Here is a 21,708-nt window from a genome sequence, read left to right on the forward strand (position 1 = left end):
GTTCATGGGGAGCCAACCGGCTGGGTCAGAACGGAATGCGTCGTCGTGTTCATCGGGAGGGCTTGGACGGAACAGCCAATGGAAACGAGGCCTGGCGTACCGCAGAACGGAGGAAACGGCCTTGTGTTCGACCGGCCACGTTTGAAATGGGATCCTATTCATCGGGAGGGGTCTGGCGTACCGCAAAACGGAGGAAACAGACCTCCTACGGTCGAAATGGGGGTCCTGTTGATTGGGAGGGGTGTGGCATACCGCAAAACAGAGGAAACGGACTTGTGTTGGAGCGCTACGGTTGAAACGGGGGTCCTGTTCATCGGGAGTGGTGTGGCGTACCGCAAAACGGGACTCCACGGGATACTGTTCATCTCCACCATCGACCCCCTCCAGCCTCCACGGGCTACTGTTCATCCACCGTCGACCTCCTCCAGCCTCCACCTGCGACTGTTCATCCACGGGCTCCTGTTCATCCAGCCTCCACCACGCGCTACTCCACCGGCTACAGTTCAACCAGCCCTCTCCACGGGGTCCTGTTCAACCACCCCTCCACGGGCTACTATTCATCTAGCCCTCCACCGTCTACTGTTCATTCTGCCCTCCACGGGGTGGTCCTGTTCATCCTGCCCTCCACGGGGTCCTGTTCATCCAGCCCTAACCGGCTCGATCGATCGGGGTCCTGTTCATCCAGAGGCAACACCACGGGGTCCTGTTCATCCACCCCCACCGGGAACTGTTCATCCAAACCCCACCAGCAACGCTCACTGTTCATCCAGAGGCAGCATCGATCGGCTTCAGTTAGCAGCAGTAGCGAAGGAATCGCTCGATTGGGTTCAGTTAACAGCCATCGATCGATCGCTCGGGTTCAGTAACGCGTAGCCTGCAGTGCAATCACTCGGGTTCAGTTAGAGCCCAACGCCTCTCTCGGGTTCAGTTAGAGCCCAATGCCTCGCACCCACGCGCGTGCGTGTACGAGAGAAACGTGCATCGCTTGGCCCCGACCACCCACCCTAACCGGGAACACCCCGATATTTTCCTCGACCTCGCTTCTACCACGGTTTTTTCCGTCATGGACAGCCGAAAGAATGTCATGCAGCTGCGTCTCCGGCCCGCCCAGGACGAAAAGCCCATTTTCTGTCATGATTTTTTGTCATAGAAGTGGGACCCCACCACATCTATGATGATACCGGGTTTTATCACAATTATCGTCATAGAAGTGTCATAAGTATGACAGAAAAAATTTCGTTCGGCCCAAAATGTCACGGATGTGTCTTTTTTTACTAGTGTTATCTTTCTTTGGTACCATCACCAGGTTTGCCAGCCAGTCCGGATGCTTGATTTCTCTAATGAATCCGGCCTCGATGAGCTTGGCCAGCTCCTCCCCCATGGCTTGTCGCTTGGGTTCGGAAAAGCGCCGCAGTGTTTGCTTGACTGGTTTAAATCCTTTTAATATGTTGAGGCTATGTTCGGCCAACTTGCATGGGATCCCTGGCATATCTGAAGGGTGCCAGGCAAATATGTCCCAGTTTTCGTGCAGGAACTCTTGTAGTGTGGCGTCAACTGTTGGTGTCAGTTGAGCTCCGATAGAAGCTATCTTCTTGGGGTCCGTTGGGTGGACCTGGAATTTGTCTATTTCTTCTGCTGGTTTGAATGAGGTGGATTTGGGGCGTTTGTCGAGGATCACATCGTCCCTGTTCACTGTGGAGCGTAGTGTAGTTAATTCTTCGGCCGCGAGGGCTTCGGATAGCGCTTCCAGGGCCAGGGATGCGGTTTTGTTTTTAGCGCGCAGTGCTATGTCTGGATCACTGGCGAGAGTGATTACACCATTTGGTCCGGGCATTTTGAGCTCCATATATCCGTAGTGAGGTATGGCTTGGAAGCGTGTGAAGGCATCCCGCCCCAATAAGGTGTGATATCCGCTGCTGAAAAGGGCCACTTGGAAGGTTGTTTCTTCGGACCAATAATTCTCCGGCGTGCCGAATGCCACGTCAAGTGTGATTTTGCCCGCGCACCGCGCCTCCGACTAGGAATAATTCCCCGAAAGGTTGTGTTACTTTGTTTGATGCGGCTCCTGTCTATTTCCATTTTATGGAGTGTGTCCTCATAAATGAGATTTAGTCCGCTGCCACCGTCCATGAGGACCTTGGTGAGTCGAAACCCATCCACAATGGGGATGAGGACTAATGCGGCTGGTGCTCGTATTGTTCTGTACTTTGGTTCGTCACCGGCATTGAATGTTATAGCCGTGTCGTTCCATGGGTTTATTACAACAATTTGGCAAACTTAGTTGAGCTCGCGAAGTGCCCTTTTGCGCTTGTTATTTGAAGCGAATGTCTCAAAGACTGTCAGTACTCTTGGGTCGTCATCTTCTGGGGGGTATTGTTCCGGGGCGTCCTTTATAAGGATGTCCTCGCCGCTCTTGGCTACCTGTCGTAGTATCCAACATGCTCTAAGGCTGTGGGTTGCCACGGTATCTGTTGTTGCATGTATTTTGCATGGGCCATCGAGCCACCCTTCCAGAACGGTGCCGTGCCGTATGGCGGCTTTGTGTTTTTTGACTGTGGTACTGGGCGTGCCACGAGGGTACGCCCTTTTTTCCTGTAGGGGGAGTTGGGTTGGGGCTGGTGGTTCCCAGCGAGTTGCCCGAGTTTCCCAGGCGCTTTCCGTCGTGCAGTATTTTTGTATGATGATTGCTAAGTCAGCAAATTTCAGTATGCGGCGGCGACTGACGGCGTTGAGGATTCCTTCGTCCGTGCAATTTTTGCAGAAAGCCGATATTGCGTCCTCGTCACGGCAATCTTTTACCTTGTCCTTGACAAGGAGGAATCTGGCCCAGAAGTGGTGGACCTTTTCCTGAGACTGCTGTTTTATGCTCATTAGAGCCTCTGTGTCTGGGTGGGTGGGTGGAACGAAATCCGAACCCTGGCCCGATTTTGAATCCAGAGTTTGAAGATCTACCGGCCCTGGCAGTTCGGGTTCCGGGATATCGACTGATTTTTTAGGCTCATCATCCAACTCCATATTCGGGGGACAGGGCATGCCTTTCGGCCGGAGAATGTCCGGCCCTTCAATATCGGAGATCCGGACATAGTTCGTCTTCAATATAGTAGAAGAGTTGCTCCGCTCCTCGACTACCGCTATCTGGTGGGTGATCGGCGGAGTTTTAATTTCTCTCTGGTCGGGTTTAAGCCCGACCCGATCGTAGTCTATAGTGACCCCCAAGGCGGTCATGCGATCCAGGAGTTCACTCAACGATGATAACTCCGTTGGATCCATCCGGGCGGAGTATTCGGGATCAACATGGAGGCAATTTTCGATGACCTGAGAGGCCATTGTCGGCTTAAGGGTTGATCCGGCGGTCATGATGAAGCCGCCCAGCCGGAGGGTTTGGCCTGGGGCCAGGGTTCCTCCGAAGATGATATTATCCTTGAGAACAAGGCGAGCCATCAAATCTCTTGGCGACGGCACAGTGGATCTCTCAATGAAAGCACCAATGTCGGTGTCAAAACCGGCGGATCTCGGGTAGGGGGTCCTGAACTGTGCGTCTAGGATCGATGGTAATGACACGATGTTTCCCAGGTTCGGGGCCTCTCTATGGAGGTAATACCCTACTTCCTGCTTGATTGATTTTGATGAATATGAGTATTACAAGAGTTGATCTACCACGAGATCGTAATGGCTAAACCCTAGAAGTCTAGCCTATGTGTATATGGTAATGAATGTGTCCTTTCCGGACTAACCCCTCCAGTTTATATAGACACCGGGGGAATCTAGGGTTTACATGGAGTCGGTTACATAAGAAGGAATCTTCATAGTCGGACGCCAAGCTTGCCCTCCATGCCAAGTAGAGTCCAATCCGGACACGGTGCAGTCTTCGGTCTTCATGTCTTCACAGCCCATCAGTCCGGCCCTGATGACCCACAAGTATAGGGGATCTATCGTAGTCCTTTCGATAAGTAAGAGTTTCAAACACAACAAGGAGCAGAAGGAAATGATAAGCGGTTTTCATCAAGGTATTCTCTGCAAGCACTGAAATTATAGGTAACATCTAGTTTTGTGATAAGATAATTTGTAACGAGCAACAAGTAACAAAAGTAAATAAAGTGCAGCAAGGTGGCCCAATCCTTTTTGTAGCAAAGGACAAGCCTAAACAAACTCTTATATAGAGAAAAGCGCTCCCGAGGACACATGGGAATTATCGTCAAGCTAGTTTTCATCACGTTCATATGATTCGCGTTCGGTACTTTGATAATTTGATATGTGGGTGGACCGGTGCTTGGGTGCTGTCCTTGCTTGGACAAGCATCCCACTTATGATTAACCTCTATTGCAAGCATCCGCAACTACAACAAAAGTATTAAGGTAAACCTAACCATAGCATGAAACATATGGATCCAAATCAGCCCCTTACGAAGCAACGCATAAACTAGGGTCTAAGCTTCTGTCACTCTAGCAACCCATCATCTACTTATTACTTCCCAATGCCTTCCTCTAGGCCCAAATAATGGTGAAGTGTTATGTAGTCGACGTTCACATAACACCACTAGAGGATAGACAACATACATCTCATCAAAATATCGAACGAATACCAAATTCACATGACTACTAATAGCGAGACTTCTCCCATGTCCTCAGGAACAAACGTAACTACTCACAAAGCATATTCATGTTCATAATCAGAGGAGTATTAATATGCATATAGGATCTGAACATATGATCTTCCACCAAATAAACAAACTAGCATCAACTACAAGGAGTAATCAACACTACTAGCAACCTACAGGTACCAATCCCAGACTTGGAGACAAGAATTGGATACAAGAGATAAACTAGGGTTTGAGAGGAGATGGTGCTGGTGAAGATATTGATGGAGATTGCCCTCTCCCGATGAGAGGAGCATTGGTGATGACGATGGCAATGATTTCCCCCTCTCGGAGGGAAGTGTCCCCGGCAGAACAGCTCTGCCGGAGCCCTACATTGGTTCCGCCAAGGTTCCGCCTCGTGGCGGTGGAGTCTTGTCCCGAAAGCTTGCTTATAATTTTTCTTTGGACGAAAGACCTCATATAGCAGAAGATGGGCACCGGAGGGCCAACAGGGGCCCATGAGGCAGGGGGCGCCCAGGGGGGTAGGGCGCGCCCCCCACCCTTGTGGACAGGTGGAGGCCCCCCTGACGTGGATTCTTCTTCCAGTATTTTTTATTATTTCCAAAAATAACTTTCGTGGAGTTTTAGGACTTTTGGAGTTGTGCAAAATAGGTCTCTAATATTTGCTCCTTTTCCAGCCCAGAATTCCAGCTGTCGGCATTCTCCCTCCTTATGTAAACCTTGTAAAATAAGATAGAATAGGCATAAGTATTGTGACATAATGTGTAATAATAGCCCATAATGCAATAAATATCGATATAAAAGCATGATGCAAAATGGACGTATCAACTCCCCCAAGCTTAGACCTCGCTTGTCCTCAAGCGGGAGCCGATAACGAGAAATATGTCCACATGTTTAGAGGTAGAGGTGTCGATAAAATAAAATACAGACATGAGGGCATCATGATTATTCTCATAACAGCAAGATATATGGATATTGTCATATGATTTCTTATGCTCAAGTAATAATCTATTCACAATGCAAAGTATGAATCAGAAACTTTATTGAGAACTAACAAACTATAATCTCAGTCATTGAAGCAATTGCAATTTATCATAACATCAGAAAGAGTCTATGCCAGAGCTTTCTAGCAAGTCCACATACTCAACTATCATTCAGTCTTTCATAATTGCTAACACTCACGCAATACTTGTGGTTACGGAGTTTTAACCGGACACAGAGAAAGATAGGGGCTTATAGTTTCGCCTCCCAACCTTTTACCTCAAGGGTAATGTCAACAATAATAGTTCATGCTAACCCACATCCAATTAGACATATATATCAGGATCTTTCCAACATATTGTGCTTGCCAAAGGATAAAATATAAAAAGGAAAGGTGAAGATCACCATGACTCTTGCATAAGGAAGAAGATAATAATAAAAGATAGGCCCTTCGCAGAGGGAAGCAGAGGTTGCCATGCGCTTTCAGGATTGGATGCACAAAATCTCAATGCGAAAGAACGTCACTTTATATTGCCACTTGTGATATGAACCTTTATTATGCAGTCTGTCGCTTTTATTTCTTCCACATCACAAGATCATATAAAGCTTATTTCCTCCACACCAATCAATCGTACATATTTAGAGAGCAATTTTTATTGCTTGCACCGATGACAACTTACTTGAAGGATCTTACTCAGTCCATAGGTAGATATGGTGGACTCTCATGGCAAAACTGGGTTTAAGGGTATTTGGAGGCACAAGTAGTATCTCTACTTGGTCCAAAGAATTTGGCTAGCATGAGGGGGAAAGGCAAGCTCAACATGTTGGATGATCGATGACAATATACTTTATCTCAGATATAGGAAAACATAACCCATTACGCTGTCTTCCTTGTCCAACATCAACTCTTTAGCATGTCATATTTTAATGAGTGCTCCCAATCATAAAAGATGTCCAAGATAGTATATTTATATGTGAAACCTCTCTTTCTTTATTACTTCCAATTAATTGCAACAATGACCAAAGCTATGTTTGTCAACTCTCAACAATTTTTAATCATCATACTCTTTCTATGTGAAGTCATTACTCTCAATAAGATCAATATGATCCCTTTATTTCTTTTTGTTCTTTTTCTTTTTCTTTTATTCACTCAAGATCATGGCAATAAATCAAGCCCTTGACTCAACAGTAATCTTTATTATAAAGCTCACGGACTCGATAACATAGAGAGATCATAAAGCAAAACTCAAAACTATATCATACCAAAACTTTATTCTACTAGATCAAGATACTACTTAATAGGATTGAACTAAGAAAAAAGGTAAAGATAGGAGTGTGATGGTGATACGATACCGGGGCATCTCCCCCAAGCTTGGCAGTTGCCAAGGGGAGTGCCCATACCCATGTGCTTATATCTCCTTTGCTGGTGAAGGGATTGTTGATGATGTAGGCTTGTCGTCCATTTTCCAAGGCATAGGCTCACCATCATAGAAAGATGATCGAGTCTCCGGGATCCTTAAATCTGCAGCCAAACTCATCCTTTTGAATCTATATTCATACTCACAGTTTTGGTTTTGCAGGTCATAGATTTGGGCTTGGAGGTGCTCGATTTTCTCGTGGAGCTTGAAGATGGTCTCCCCAATGTCCTTGGCATCCAGCTTGTGGTTGTTGGTGAACTCCGTGATCATTATGTGATTGGAGTCAAGTCCACGCTCCACCATCTCCTGGCACTTGAAAACTTGTTGCTCCATTGCTTCGAGCCTTGTCTCCACGCTTCCGGTCCTCCGTGGTCCCTCAACATCACGGATGTGCAGCAACCCATCACGCATCTCAATGGTTTGAGGGTGTTGCAGCACCTCTACGAGGTAGGGGTTGATGACCTTCTTGAAGAACTTGTCCTTGGGGGCGCTTGGAGACGTCATGATGATCTAGATCTGTCAGAAAAACAGCTCGCAACAAGAACAGAGGATAATTGCGTGATACAGGAGTCAAAACCTTCGAGAGATTAAATAATGAATTTTTACCGACCAAAATACGTATCGTGCAAGAAAACGGAGTCCGAAGAGCGCACGAGGTGCCCACGAGGCAGGGGGCGCGCCCAGGGGGTAGGGCGCGCCCTCCTCCCTCATGGAGGCCTCGTGTTCTTCCCGGACTGCTTCTTATTTTTCTATTTTTCTAAATATTCCAAAACGGAGAAAAAATGCCATTAGAACTATTTTGGAGTCGGTTTACTTACCGTACCACATACCTATTCCTTTTCGGAGTCTGAAACATTCCGGAAAGTGTCCCTTATGTATTCCTCCGGGGTTACGGTTTCGATAACATTGGTTCCAACATTTATAGGATTACCTGAGATATAATGTTTGATTCTTTGACCGTTCACCACCTTCGGATCTGTGCCTTCGAAATTGTTGATTTTTATGGCACCGGAACGATAGACCTCCTCGATAACGTAAGGACCTTCCCATTTAGAGAGAAGTTTTCCTGCAAAAAATCTTAAACAAGAGTTGTATAGCAATACATAATCACCTACATTAAACTCACACTTTTGTATTCTTTTGTCATGCCATCTTTTAACTTTTTCTTTAAACAACTTGGCATTCTCGTAGGCTTGGGTTCTCCATTCATCAAGTGAGCTAATGTCAAATAACCTCTTCTCACCGGCAAGTTTGAAATCATAATTGATCTCTTTAATAGCCCAATAAGCCTTATGTTCTAGTTCGAGAGGTAAGTGACATGCTTTTCCATAAACCATTTTATACGGGGACATACCCATAGGATTTTTATAAGCAGTTCTATAGGCCCATAATGCATCATCAAGTTTCTTGGACCAATTCTTTCTAGATCTATTAACAGTCTTTTGCAAAATCAATTTGAGCTCTCTATTACTCAATTCTACTTGACCACTAGACTGCGGGTGATAAGGAGATGCAATTCTATGATTAACATCATATTTAGCAAGCATGTAACGAAAAGCACCATGAATAAAATGTGAACCACCATCAGTCATTAAATATCTAGGGACTCCAAACCTTGGAAAAATAACTTCTTTAAGCATCTTAATAGAAGTGTTATGATCAGCACTACTAGTTGGAATAGCTTCTACCCACTTAGTAACATAATCAACAGCAACTAAAATATGTGTATATCCATTAGAGGGAGGAAAAGGTCCCATATAATCAAAGCCCCAAACATCAAATGGTTCAATAAAAAGTGAATAGTTCATAGGCATTTCTTGACGTCTACTAATATTACCAATTCTTTGACATTCTCACAAGATAAGACAAACTTACGGGCATCCTTGAAGAGAGTAGGCCAATAAAAACCGGATTGCAATACCTTATGTGCAGTTCTATCTCCAGCGTGGTGTCCTCCATAAGCCTCGGAGTGACACTTGCGTAGGATCTATTCTTGCTCATGCTCAGGTACACAACGTCTAATAACACCATCTACTCCTTATTTATAAAGATGTGGGTCATCCCAAAAGTAATGTCTCAAATCATAGAAAAACTTTTTCTTTTGCTGGTATGTGAAACTAGGTGGTATAAATTTAGCAACAATATAATTAGCATAATCAGCATACCATGGAGCAGTTCGAGAAGTATTTATGAAATTTAATTGTTCATCCGGAAAGCTATCATCAATAGGTAGTGGGTCATTAAGAACATTTTCTAACCTAGACAAGTTGTCTGCAACGGGGTTCTCAACTCCTTTTCTATCAACAATATGCAAATCAAATTCTTGTAACAAGAGAACCCATCTAATAAGTCTATGTTTAGCATCTTTCTTTTCCATAAGATATTTAATAGCAGCATGATCCGTGTGAATAGTTACTTTAGAATCAACAATATAAGGTCTGAACTTATCACAAGCAAATACGACTGCTAAGAATTCTTTTTTAGTGGTAGCATAATTTCTCTGGGCATTGTCTAGAGTTTTACTAGCATATTGAATAACATTTAATTTCTTATCAACTCTTTGCCCTAGAACAACACCTACAACATAATCGCTAGCATCACACATAATTTCAAAAGGTAAATTCCAATCAGGTGGCTGAACAATAGGTGCAGAGATCAATGCTTTCTTAAGTATTTCAAATGCTTCTACACAATCGTCATCGAAGACAAATGGTATATCTTTTTGCAATAAATTAGTCAGAGGCCAAGAGATTTTTGAGAAGTCCTTAATGAACCTCCTATAAAATCCCGCGTGACCAAGGAAACTTCTTATACCTTTGATGTCCTTGGGACATGGCATCTTTTCAATAGCATCAACCTTGGCTTTATCAACTTCAATACCTCTTTCAGAAACTTTATGCCCCAAGACAATACCTTCATTAACCATAAAGTGGCACTTTTCCCAATTCAAGACAAGAATAGTTTCTTCACATCTCTGCAAAACTCGATCAAGGTTGCTCAAGCAATCATCAAAAGAGGATCCATAGACGAAAAACTCGTCCATGAAAACCTCAAAAATCTTTTCACAAAAGTCAGAGAATATAGCCATCATGCATCTTTGAAAGGTAGCATGTGCATTACATAAACCAAAAGGCATACGTCTATAAGCAAAAGTATCGAAAGGGCAAGTAAAAGTGGTCTTTGATTGATCATCGGTTGACACAGGTATTTGAGAGAAACCAGAATAGCCATCTAGAAAGCAAAAATGTGTATGTTTAGATAATCTTTCTAGCATTTGATCGATAAAAGTTAAGGGGTAATGATCCTTTTTAGTAGCTTTATTTAATTTGCGGAAATCAATTACCATCCTATAACCTGTAATAATTCTTTGTGGGATTAATTCATCTTTATCATTAGGAACGACAGTAATACCGCCCTTCTTAGGGACACAATGGACAGGACTTACCCACTGACTATCAACAACGGGATAAATAATACCTGCCTCAAGAAGCTTTAGTATTTCCTTTCTTACCACTTCTTTCATCTTAGGATTCAGCCGTCGTTGGTGATCACGAACTGGTTTGGCATCTTTCTCCAAATTTATTTTGTGTTGACATAGAGTGGGACTAATGCCCTTAAGATCATCAAGAGTATATCCAATAGCAGCATGGTGCTTCTTCAGAGTTTTCAATAATCTCTCTTCTTCATGCTCTGAAAGGTTAGCACTAATAATAACAGGATATATCTTTTTCTCATCAAGATAAGCATATTTAAGAGTATCAGGTAACGGTTTAAGCTCAAACATGGGATCACCCTTGGGTGGAGGAGGATCCCCTAAGATTTCAACAGGCAAATTGTGTTTCAGGATGGGTTCCTGTTTAAAGAGTACTTCATCTATTTCCCTTCTTTCATTCATAAACATATCATTTTCATGGTCGAGCAAATATTGTTCTAAAGGATCATTAGGAGGCACGGCAATAGAAGCAAGACCAATAATTTCATCTTTACTAGGCAATTCCTCATCACGGTGTTGTCTACTAAATTTAGCAAAATTAAACTCATGAGACATATCACCCAAACCAATAGTAACAACATCCTTTTCGCAGTCTATCCTAGCATTAACGGTGTTCAAGAAGGGTCTACCAAATATAATGGGACAAAAGCTATCTTGTGGGGAACCAAGAACAAGAAAATCAGCAGGATATTTAGTTTTCCCACACAAGACTTCAACATCTCTAACAATTCCCATTGGTGAAATAGTATCTCTATTGGCAAGTTTAATTGTGACATTAATATCTTCTAACTCAGTAGGTGCAATATCATGCTTAATTTCTTTGTATAAGTCAATAGGTATTGCACTAGCACTAGCACGCATATCACATAAGCCATGATAACAATGATCTCCTATTTTAACAGAAATAACAGGCATGCCTACCACAGGTCTATGTTTATCTTTAGCATAAGGTTTGGCGATTCTAGCAGTTTCATCACGGAAATGAATAACATGCCCATCAATATTATCAGACAAGAGATCTTTAACAATAGCAATATTAGGTTCAACTTTAATTCGCTCAGGAGGTGTATAAGTTCTAATATTGCTTTTACGGACCACAGTTGAAGCTTTAGCATGATCCTTTATGCTAATAGGGAAAGGTGGTTTCTCAACATAAGAAGTAGGAACAATAGGATCATTATAAGTGATAGTCTTTTCTTCAACTTTAATAGGTGCAACTACTTTTACTTCTATGGGAGGATGATATTTAAACCACTTCTCCTTAGGGAGATCAATATGAGCAGCAAAAGATTCACAAAAAGAAGCTACTATCTCAGAGTCAAGTCCATATTTAGTGCCAAATTTACGAAAAACATCGGTATCCATAAAAGATTTAACACAATCAAACTTGGGTGTCATACCTGACTCCTTACCTTTGTCGAGATCCCAATCTTCATAGTTGCGTTTAATTCTTTCCAATAAATCCCATTTGAATTCAATAGTCTTCATCATAAAAGAGCCAGCACAAGAAGTATCGAGCATGGTGCGATTGTTATCAGAAAGCCGAGCACAAAAATTCTGAATAATTATTTCTCTTGGGAGCTCATGATTGGGGCATGAATATAGCATTGATTTAAGCCTCCCCCAAGCTTGAGCGATGCTTTCTCCTTCGCGAGGCCAAAAATTATATATATAATTGCGATCACGATGAACAAGATGCATAGGATGAAATTTCTGATGAAATTCCAATTTCAATCATTTGTAGTTCCATGATCCCGTATCATCACATAGCCTGTACCATGTCAATGCATCTCCCTTCAAAGATAAAGGGAATACCTTCTTCTTAATAACATCACCGGGTATACCTGCAAGCTTAAATAATCCACAAACTTCATCCACATAGATTAGGTGCTCATCAGGATGCTTTGTTCCGTCTCTTGCAAAAGGATTAGCTAGCAGTTTTTCTAACATACCCGAAGGAATTTTAAAGTAGACATTTTCATTTTCAGTAGGTTCAGTAGGTTGAGGAGCAACTCTTTGCTCTACTGGTCGGGGTGAAGATACCCTGAACAAGCCCCTCAGAGGATTACTTTCCATAGTAACAAGTGACAGGAAATTTCAGCACACTATATAAATTTTTCCTTACCAAATTCCACCTACCAAAGGCGCTTCACTCCCCGGCGACGGCGCCAGAAAAGAGTCTTGATGACCCATAAGTATAGGGGATCTATCATAGTCCTTTCGATAACTAAGAGTGTCGAACCCAACGAGGAGCAGAAGGAAATGATAAGCGGTTTTCAGCAAGGTATTCTCTGCAAGCACTGAAATTATAGGTAACAGCTAGTTTTGTGATAAGATAATTTGTAACGAGCAACAAGTAACAAAAGTAAATAAAGTGCAGCAACGTGGCCCAATCCTTTTTGTAGCAAAGGACAAGCCTAAACAAACTCTTATATAGAGAAAAACGCTCCCGAGGACACATGGGAATTATCGTCAAGCTAGTTTTCATCACGTTCATATGATTCGCGTTCGGTACTTTGATAATTTGATATGTGGGTGGACCGGTGCTTGGGTGATGTCCTTGCTTGGACAAGCATCCCACTTATGATTAACCTCTATTGCAAGCATCCGCAACCACAACAAAAGTATTAAGGTAAACCTAACCATAGCATGAAACATATGGATCCAAATCATCCCTTACGAAGCAACGCATAAACTAGGGTTTAAGCTTCTGTCACTCTAGCAACCCATCATCTACTTATTACTTCCCAATGCCTTCCTCTAGGCCCAAATAATGGTGAAGTGTTATGTAGTCGACGTTCACATAACACCACTAGAGGATAGACAACATACATCTCATCAAAATATCGAACGAATACCAAATTCACATGACTACTAATAGCGAGACTTCTCCCATGTTCTCAGGAACAAACGTAACTACTCACAAAGCATATTCATGTTCATAATCAGAGGAGTATTAATATGCATATAGGATCTGAACATATGATCTTCCACCAAATAAACCAACTAGCATCAACTACAAGGAGTAATCAACACTACTAGCAACCTACAGGTACCAATCCCAGACTTGGAGACAAGAATTGGATACAAGAGATGAACTAGGGTTTGAGAGGAGATGGTGCTGGTGAAGATGTTGATGGAGATTGCCCTCTCCCGATGAGAGGAGCGTTGGTGATGACGATGGCGATGATTTCCCCCTCTCGGAGGGAAGTGTCCCCCGCAGAACAGCTCTGCCGGAGCCCTAGATTGGTTCCGCCAAGGTTCCGCCTCGTGGCAGCGGAGTCTCGTCCCGAAAGCTTGCTTATAATTTTTCTTCGGACGAAAGACCTCATATAGCAGAAGATGGGCACCGGAGGGCCAACAGGGGGCCCACGAGGCAGGGGGGCGCGCCCCCACCCTCGTGGACAGGTGGAGGCCCCCCTGACGTGGATTCTTCTTCCAGTATTTTTTATTATTTCCAAAAATAACTTTCGTGGAGTTTCAGGACTTTTGGAGTTGTGCAGAATAGGTCTCTAATATTTGCTCCTTTTCCAGCCCAGAATTCCAGCTACCGGCATTCTCCCTCCTTATGTAAACCTTGTAAAATAAGAGAGAATAGGCATAAGTATTGTGACATAATGTGTAATAACATCCCATAATGCAATAAATATCGATATAAAAGCATGATGCAAAATGGACGTATCAGGCCCACGGATAACAGGCCGGACGCCCGATGACCCCTTAGTCCAGGACTCCCTCAAAAACCTCCAGCAGATCCATGCCAGTCACGCCATCACGAACGAGCTGGACTACTCGCTCGACCAGCCCCTTCACCTCCGCTTTCTCCGCCGGAGTCACTTTCAAGGCGGAGGGCTTCTCGACTCAAGCTATAGAGAAGGGGGGAAGCCCAGTCGGCTGGCCTGGAGTCGGCTGGTCTTTGCAGGAGAACCAGGTCGACTGCCACCCTCTGACTGACTCGGGGAGAATCATGGCTGGGAAAGTACTCTTACCTCTCATTTGGACCCCAAGACCCCCACACATCTGGATCACATGTGTCCTCTCATCACTCGGATTGGCTTTTTTGACCGACTGAGAACGACAGGTGAAAATGTGTTTGAAGAGACCCTAGTGTGGTCGACAACCCAGGAAATTCTCGCACATAGACACGAATGCAGCAAGGTACACGATGGTGTTGGGGGAAAAGTGATGAAGTTGTGCTCCAAAGAAGTTCAAGAAACCTCGGAAGAAAGGGTGGGGAGGCAAAGAAAAACCACGGTCGACGTGGGTGGCGAGGAGGACACACTCACCCTCCTGCGGCCGCGGCTCGGTCTCGTCCTCCAGGAGCCGCCCTGATCCGTGGGGAATCAGTCCCCCCTCAACCAGATCATTGATGTCGTCTTGCCGGATCATCGACCGAATCCAGTCGCCCTGGATCCAGCCGCGCGGCAGGCTGGATCTCGACGAAGATCCGCCCCGGCCGGTCTTCTTCCCCGTCGCCTTCGCCGTCGCCTTCTTTGCGCGCTCCAAGGCCGCCGTCTTCTCTTTCCCCATTGCAGCGGACGGAGCTTGAGCGAGCCGGCGGCGCCGAGAGCAGAAGTGGATGCGGTGGAGAAACAGAGGAGAAAGGAGGAGAATGAGGCGCACTGTGCAGAAAACCCCAGCCGCGTCGCCTTATATGAGGTCTTATCCCGAGTGGCTGACTTGTGGGTCCAAGCAATCCCATCAAATCCCGCAACAGTCGCGCGCGCGGTACGTGGAGAAAAAGGTGGCGCGGGAATCGAGGCGCCCCTACCTAATATTCTCCGATTACCGTGGCTTCCTCCGCCCCGCGCGCTTCCCGAAATTCGAATCCCGCAAGATTCGCAAGCAGCAGAGCAACCTGTCAGACGGAGGATTTTTTTTCCATATCAACACTCGAAGCTTTTCAGTAAAAGTTCACTCGACAAACTAAGAATGGATCAAGGCGACTGAAAAAGAAGTTGAAGTCATCGCGATTGTTCATTTGATCCCAGTAAGACGCTTCCGAAGCGCAAGAATTGAGTAGGAGGTATTCTCAACTCCTTCTCCACTCGAACCCTGAACCATTCGGGGGCTAATGATGAAGCTATGTACCTAGGGTAGGGTCATAGGCCTGACCTAGACACCCTCCCCTAGGACATCACCCTAAAACCAGAAGCATCCAAGGGATATCATCATCCACTCGACCAGAAGCATTCCACTTGGAAGACTCGAAGTCACTCGACCACAGCAATTGTCACTCGACGACCAGAAGACCTAAATCCACTCTGTATAGCAATGGTCGGACGTTTACTCTGTAGACTTAATGGTCATTTATGTCACTTTATTTCTGGCATTACCAGAAACGCCCCATCTTTATGTACCTTAAACCCTGTGTAACTGAGGGCCGGAGGGGTCAGACGTACTCTATATAAGCCACCCCCCTCCTCAGGGACAAGGGTTTGCACCCCCTGTAACTCAACACACATATAATCCAGTCGACTCCCTCCGGGCACCGAGACGTAGGGCTATTACTTCCACCGTGAAGGGCCTCAACTCGTAGATCTTGTGTGTACAACTTTACCATAGCTGAGATCTTGCCTCCTCATACCTACCCCCCATTCTAATGTCAATCTTAGTACCACAACAGTGGGTAGTGAGGATGTCAAGCAGGGGAGGCCGGCAGAGCTGACGAGTGGAAGGAGGTAGGAGAAAGGCGAAGATAAAGATGTGAGGAGGATGGGTTGCGCATTTGCCCTATGGCGTGAATGTCACACATGTTGAATTTCGTATTATATCAGCTAAAATAATGAAAGCAAAAAAGACCCGGTCGTAATTAACCTTCCAATATACTTTTTCTACTATTAAGTGATAATAAACCAAGTGGGATAACACACTCAATCAAGTCAATTATCCTAAATTCTCTACTGAGAGCTCTGATGGCAGTAAAATGGACTAGAGCGCACAAGGTGTTGGAGATCAGAAGGTAGCGAGGTGCAAGAGTAGACGAAGAGAAGGTGGGGCTATGAGGACGTCGAGCAGAGGAGGCTACCGGTGCTGACGAGAGGGAGGAGCTACGAGGAAGACAAAGACAAAGACAAAAGCATGAAGAATAGTGGGTTGCACATTTGCCCTATGGCGTGAATGCCGAACACATTGAATTTCATATTAAATCGGCTAAAATAATGAAAGCAAAAATAACTTATCATAATTAACCTTGCAATATATGGTATACTGTTAAGTAATAATAAACCAAATAAGATAACACACCCAATCAAATTAGTTATCCAAAATTCTCATCTAGATGGGACACAGCTATTCTTAGCTCGAGCTCAAATGAGCCTGTATGAACAGTAAATTCGTAAAAAATTCTGAATTTTTTTGGGTGTGAAACATTGGCAAATTTTTTGAGTGCCTGCAAAATTTCATCATGAAATCACATTTGTGGAAGTGGTGGCAATAAAAACAAAATCGGTGCTGCAAAAAAATCATTTTCAAAAGCATTTTGGCTTCCAGGAATGCCATTTGAATGTGAAAATTTGCAGGTTCTTAAAACATTTGTTAAAGTTTATCACACAAAAATTTCAGTTTTTTTGAATTTTTTCATTTTCTTTCGAATTTACTGTTCACCCGAGCTCAAAGAGCAGAAAGACACTTTCGATCTAGATGCTCTATGGCGGGAAAGAGGATTAGAGTGCACAGGATGCTGGAGAAGAGAAGTTAGCGAGGTGCAAGGGTTGAGAGGACGTCGAGCAGCGATGACGAGCGGGGGAAGATAGGTGGAAGACGAAAAGGTGTGAGGAGGAGGAATAGCGGGTTGTGCACTTGCCCTAAGGCTGGTGCATCAGTCACATCCTTTCATGAATCTTGTCCAAAAATAACTCACCATAATTAACCTTCTGATATACGTTTTCTACTACTAAAAAAAATATACATTTTCTGCTGTTAAATGACAGTAAACCAGATGAGATGACACATTAACACACCAAATCAAGTCAATCATCCCAAAATCAATGTTGTCTTTTTTAGGATAAATATCACTAGAGTTACTAGTATACACCTACACAGAAGCTAAAGTTCGGCTACTTGTTTTTTTAATACAGTACAAATACAAATGTTTATATATAAATACATACACTCATGTTTTTATGAACACGCACGCCCTATCTTATGACCATTTGTTTTCTTGAAAACCGGCGGCGCCAACCCACCCCGTGCGCGTCCCCGCCGACGCGGTCAAGCCCTCCGGCGCACGCACGCACGCGCACCACGACGGACCCTGTCCGGCGTGCGCGCCACCACCCACTGACTCACACGGCGCGACCGCACCCGCGACGCGTGCGCCCTGTCATCGCGCCACGTGGCCGCGATGGGGCTCCGCTAGCCACCGTGCGCCCGACCCGCTACGGCCAGCCGCTAAATAAATCGCCTCGGATCTGACCAAATCCTCTCCGTCCGGACCGCACGCCGTCTCCCCCGTTTCCATTTCGCGAGGAGAAGAAAACGAGGGGGCAAGGGGAGGACAAAGAAACGGGGTCGGCGCCGCCGCCGCCGCCGGTTCGAGGTGGAGAAGGTACGAAATGGATGGATGCGCGCTCAGCGTGCCTTCGGTTCGATTGTCGTACGTGGGGGGAGAAGCGAACGAGCTTTGGGAATCTCTGTTCCCTTGATCGTTTCTTCCCTTCGTTTGTGTTAGTGTGGGGATTTTGTTCAGGATGAGAGGGTCTACCTTCCGCCCCGTTTGCCGTGGGCGTGTCGATCATTTGGGCTTTGGATTGGTCGATTTTTCCTGCGGATTTCGTTTTTTCCTCCCTCGGGTTGGGCCGCTACATGGTTGTTGCGCCGGCGATCGTTTTGATTCCAGATGCATACATACTCCTATTATGTAGTAATCTGTGTTTGTTTACGAGCTGAGGGGAGAGGGGAGGGATTCTTAAATTCTATGGGCGCATGATCCTCTCGTAATGATTCAGAAGGCAGAGGGGACTTGTTGTTTCTATTGCGTTTTCTGTTATTCTTTACGCGATTGAGTATTCTGCGAACATTTCTTCGTTTGTAAATCGATAGGCAGTTTTTCCTGTTTGTACATCTACAAATAAATTACTACTGTATGTGGTATGATGTTTGCACATGACATAGTTATCCATGACCCAAGTGTTTTTATATTGTGTGGGTGGTCCCAGACTGTCTTTTGTTTGAAGCACGAAAAAATTCTGCATAACTGTATCACAATCTAAACTGTTATATGGAGCTTTCGATCAAGTCAGTTTCATTCAACTGCTAATTCCAATTGGTTTTGGCCTTTTCGGACAATGAACAGATGATGGCCAAGAGGCAGATAGGACAATGAATAGAGGGTCTTATTTCGTTCCAATTTTGTTACGAAAATCTATTGAGTACATTTTAGGAAATATTTTCTAATATATTTTTTGTCTGCTTAAAATGAAAAAACCGAAGAGCGGCCGTTGAACTTGTAGCGCCGCTACAACCTAGCGATTTGATATAATTTCATAAACATAGGTGAATATAGCTTCCTTGGAGTGGAGCTGAATGTTCTTAACTAACAGTAGGTGCAAAGTTGGATTGTTTGGTGCTATTGGAGATTTGTATCATTACCTTCTTCCCATTTTCTTACGTGAACTGTATCATTTCTACATGCGGATTTACATATTTGAGGTTACCTTTCTGACTGTTTGTGGCAACATCAGTTCCTAACTTTCATTGCATTGTGGCTGCAGAAGTGTAACACAAGTTGCCATGGAGGAGAACGCCGGTAGATCCACCACAACAATTGGCCTTCTAAGAAGGGGTTCTGGCGTCTCCTTGAGAAATCAAAGCAATGAGGAGAGACCAAATCAGTTCCAGAATAAGCCAGGGAACACCACAAAAGCAACATGGGCTGGCAACAAGGAAAAGCCGGGGTATTTGCGTGACTCTTTTAATTCTTCAGGATCCAAGTCTGTATCTGCAAGCTCTTCAAAAGCTCCTGTCAGAAAGAATTATGACGAAAAGCTAAGGCGCCCATTGTCGGCACAGTTTAACAATGCTGAAAGTAGTAACAGAAGAACTGTTGTCAACCGTCTGCAGAGTAGCAAGAAAGCTATTGCTGATGAGGAGGATGGGCATCCATGTGCTCAGCAGATTGAGTCAGAAGATTCATCATCCACATCAACCACTGGGGATCAGCCAACAGGGCTAGATCCTGAAGTCTTAGGTTCATCTGTTTCTTCAGGGAGTTCTTCACATGTAGTTGATTCTGTGGCGAGAAATACTGCATTGAGGACTAAACCACGTAGGCAGAAGGATAAAGAGGAAATAGGTTTGGGTAAAACTCAAACTGCATCTACTTCTGTCCATCAGCCTGCTGGACCTCGCAATTTGGCCATTGGTGTGAAATCATCAAATGGTGCTGGTCCTGGTGTACAAAGGCGTGGTATAAAAAACCTTGGTTGCACATCAATCTCTGATGTTTTGCCGTCAGGCTGTTCTTCATCTAATTCTGTCCATAGTAAGAGGACTGAGATTACGAGAGAGAGGATTTCTGATGGGGAGACTTCTTCAAGACCAAGGGGCATAAGTGGGCAGCCTTCCTTGTATCCTGGCAGTACTGGTCCTAGAGTCAGAGACTCTGAACAATCAGCTTCTCAACAAACAACAAGGACTAGCAACAGAATTATTCGGGATTCTGCAGATTCAGTAAGGACTAGGCGTCCTTTTACTCAGCAGGCTAGGATGAGGATGCCAGATGAAACAGAGCAGGGCGTGTTTGCTCTGCGTGAGACTTTTTCAGGGGCTCGTCAACCAGATTGGGCCCGATTTTCGATGAACGAAGTTCCCCCACAGAGGTCAACAAGGCCTTTTCCTATGGAGTTGCCTCATGCAATTTACTCTTCTAGTCGTCAAGGCTCTAGTAACCGTGCATCAAGGAGCAGAGGGAGTTCTCGTCCCGAGGATAGCTCTCCACAAATGTTTAGAGATGTCTACAGACGCATGAACATGGACGGAATTGCAGAGGTAATTTTTTTTCCCATGTACTGTCTGAGTTGTTTGATTTTGTGCTTAGGTCTTGTTTGGGATGAAACTGATCAAACTATCATAGTTTACAGAGCAGTGATTTTTATTAGCAGCTAGGAAGTCTTGACATGAGAAAGCAATAACGGTGTTGATATATGGAATGCTTATTGTGTACAGGTGTTGCTTGCATTGGAAAGGATCGAACAACATGATGAATTGTCTTATGAGGTCAGTCCTTTTGTCCTTGTTTGCAACTTTAAGTTTCTCTTTTCTTGCCAACCTTGCTCTGAAGCGTGTTCTGTACAAATTATTCGCAGCAACTGCTGGTGCTGGAAACCAATCTATTCCTCAGTGGCCTTGGCTTGAATGATCAGCATAGAGATATGAGAATGGATATTGACGACATGTCTTATGAGGTACTACTTTCATGATATTGATTTTGCCGTAACAGTTTGATATGAGCCATCATTTCCTTTGTTAAGAATTGTTACTCTGTAACCATTCAGTTTGCGTGTACAATTTCTTAAAACGTAGCCATATGCTCGCCAAGTTCAGACTTCAGAAGCTCATGCGTTTTGTGTTACTCAGGAATTATTACAACTAGAAGATAGAATTGGCTCCGTGAGCACTGCCCTTTCTGAAGAGCAATTGACAAATTGTCTCAGTCGAATCATGTATAAATGGGAGAATGCGGCGCTAGAAGTGAACGAACCTGTCGTAGATGATGTCAAATGCAGCATATGCCAGGTACTTCCCCATTCATTAGCCATTAATGTTTCTGCGCGCTACTAGACTGTTACGTGCGTGTTGTTTTGCGCTGCTTACGCATGTTTTTGACATCAACTGGATATTACAGGAGGAATATATTGAGGACGAAGAGGTCGGTAGAATGAAGTGTGAGCATCAGTACCATGTGTGCTGCATTCAGGAGTGGCTTCGACAGAAGAACTGGTGTCCGATATGCAAAGCTTCAGCAGTACCTTCGTCGGACGCCGACAAGGGGGATACATGAATCTATGTCAAATACCCCCTCCGTCCCATAACCATAATATAAAAGCGTTTTTGACACTACATCTTATATTATGGGACGGAGGGAGTAGTATGAACTTACCATGAAACCATGTTAGACATCGTAGACGCTGCCCCAAATCAGGTCCCTCCAACTTGTGAATATATATGATAAACTGTTTCTCTCTTGCAAAGCCCTGTTTCTGTCATTTTTTGGTTAT

General features: G+C 44.4%; 1 protein-coding gene across 1 annotated transcript; it reads left to right on the plus strand.

Annotated features, from left to right (window-relative positions):
- The first annotated feature begins 17,880 nt into the window (after positions 1–17,880).
- Positions 17,881–21,681, plus strand: LOC123165859 (probable E3 ubiquitin-protein ligase RHG1A). The gene is made up of 6 exons (XM_044583599.1): positions 17,881–18,038; positions 19,204–20,479; positions 20,657–20,707; positions 20,797–20,895; positions 21,068–21,226; positions 21,336–21,681. Exons 2-6 carry the CDS (start codon positions 19,223–19,225, stop codon positions 21,489–21,491), a joined length of 1,722 nt encoding a protein of 573 aa, XP_044439534.1. The 5' UTR covers positions 17,881–18,038; positions 19,204–19,222; the 3' UTR covers positions 21,492–21,681.
- The last annotated feature ends 27 nt before the right edge of the window (positions 21,682–21,708 follow it).

The sequence above is a fragment of the Triticum aestivum genome, chromosome 7D, assembly GCF_018294505.1.
Source record: "Triticum aestivum cultivar Chinese Spring chromosome 7D, IWGSC CS RefSeq v2.1, whole genome shotgun sequence".
NCBI lineage: Eukaryota > Viridiplantae > Streptophyta > Magnoliopsida > Poales > Poaceae > Triticum > Triticum aestivum.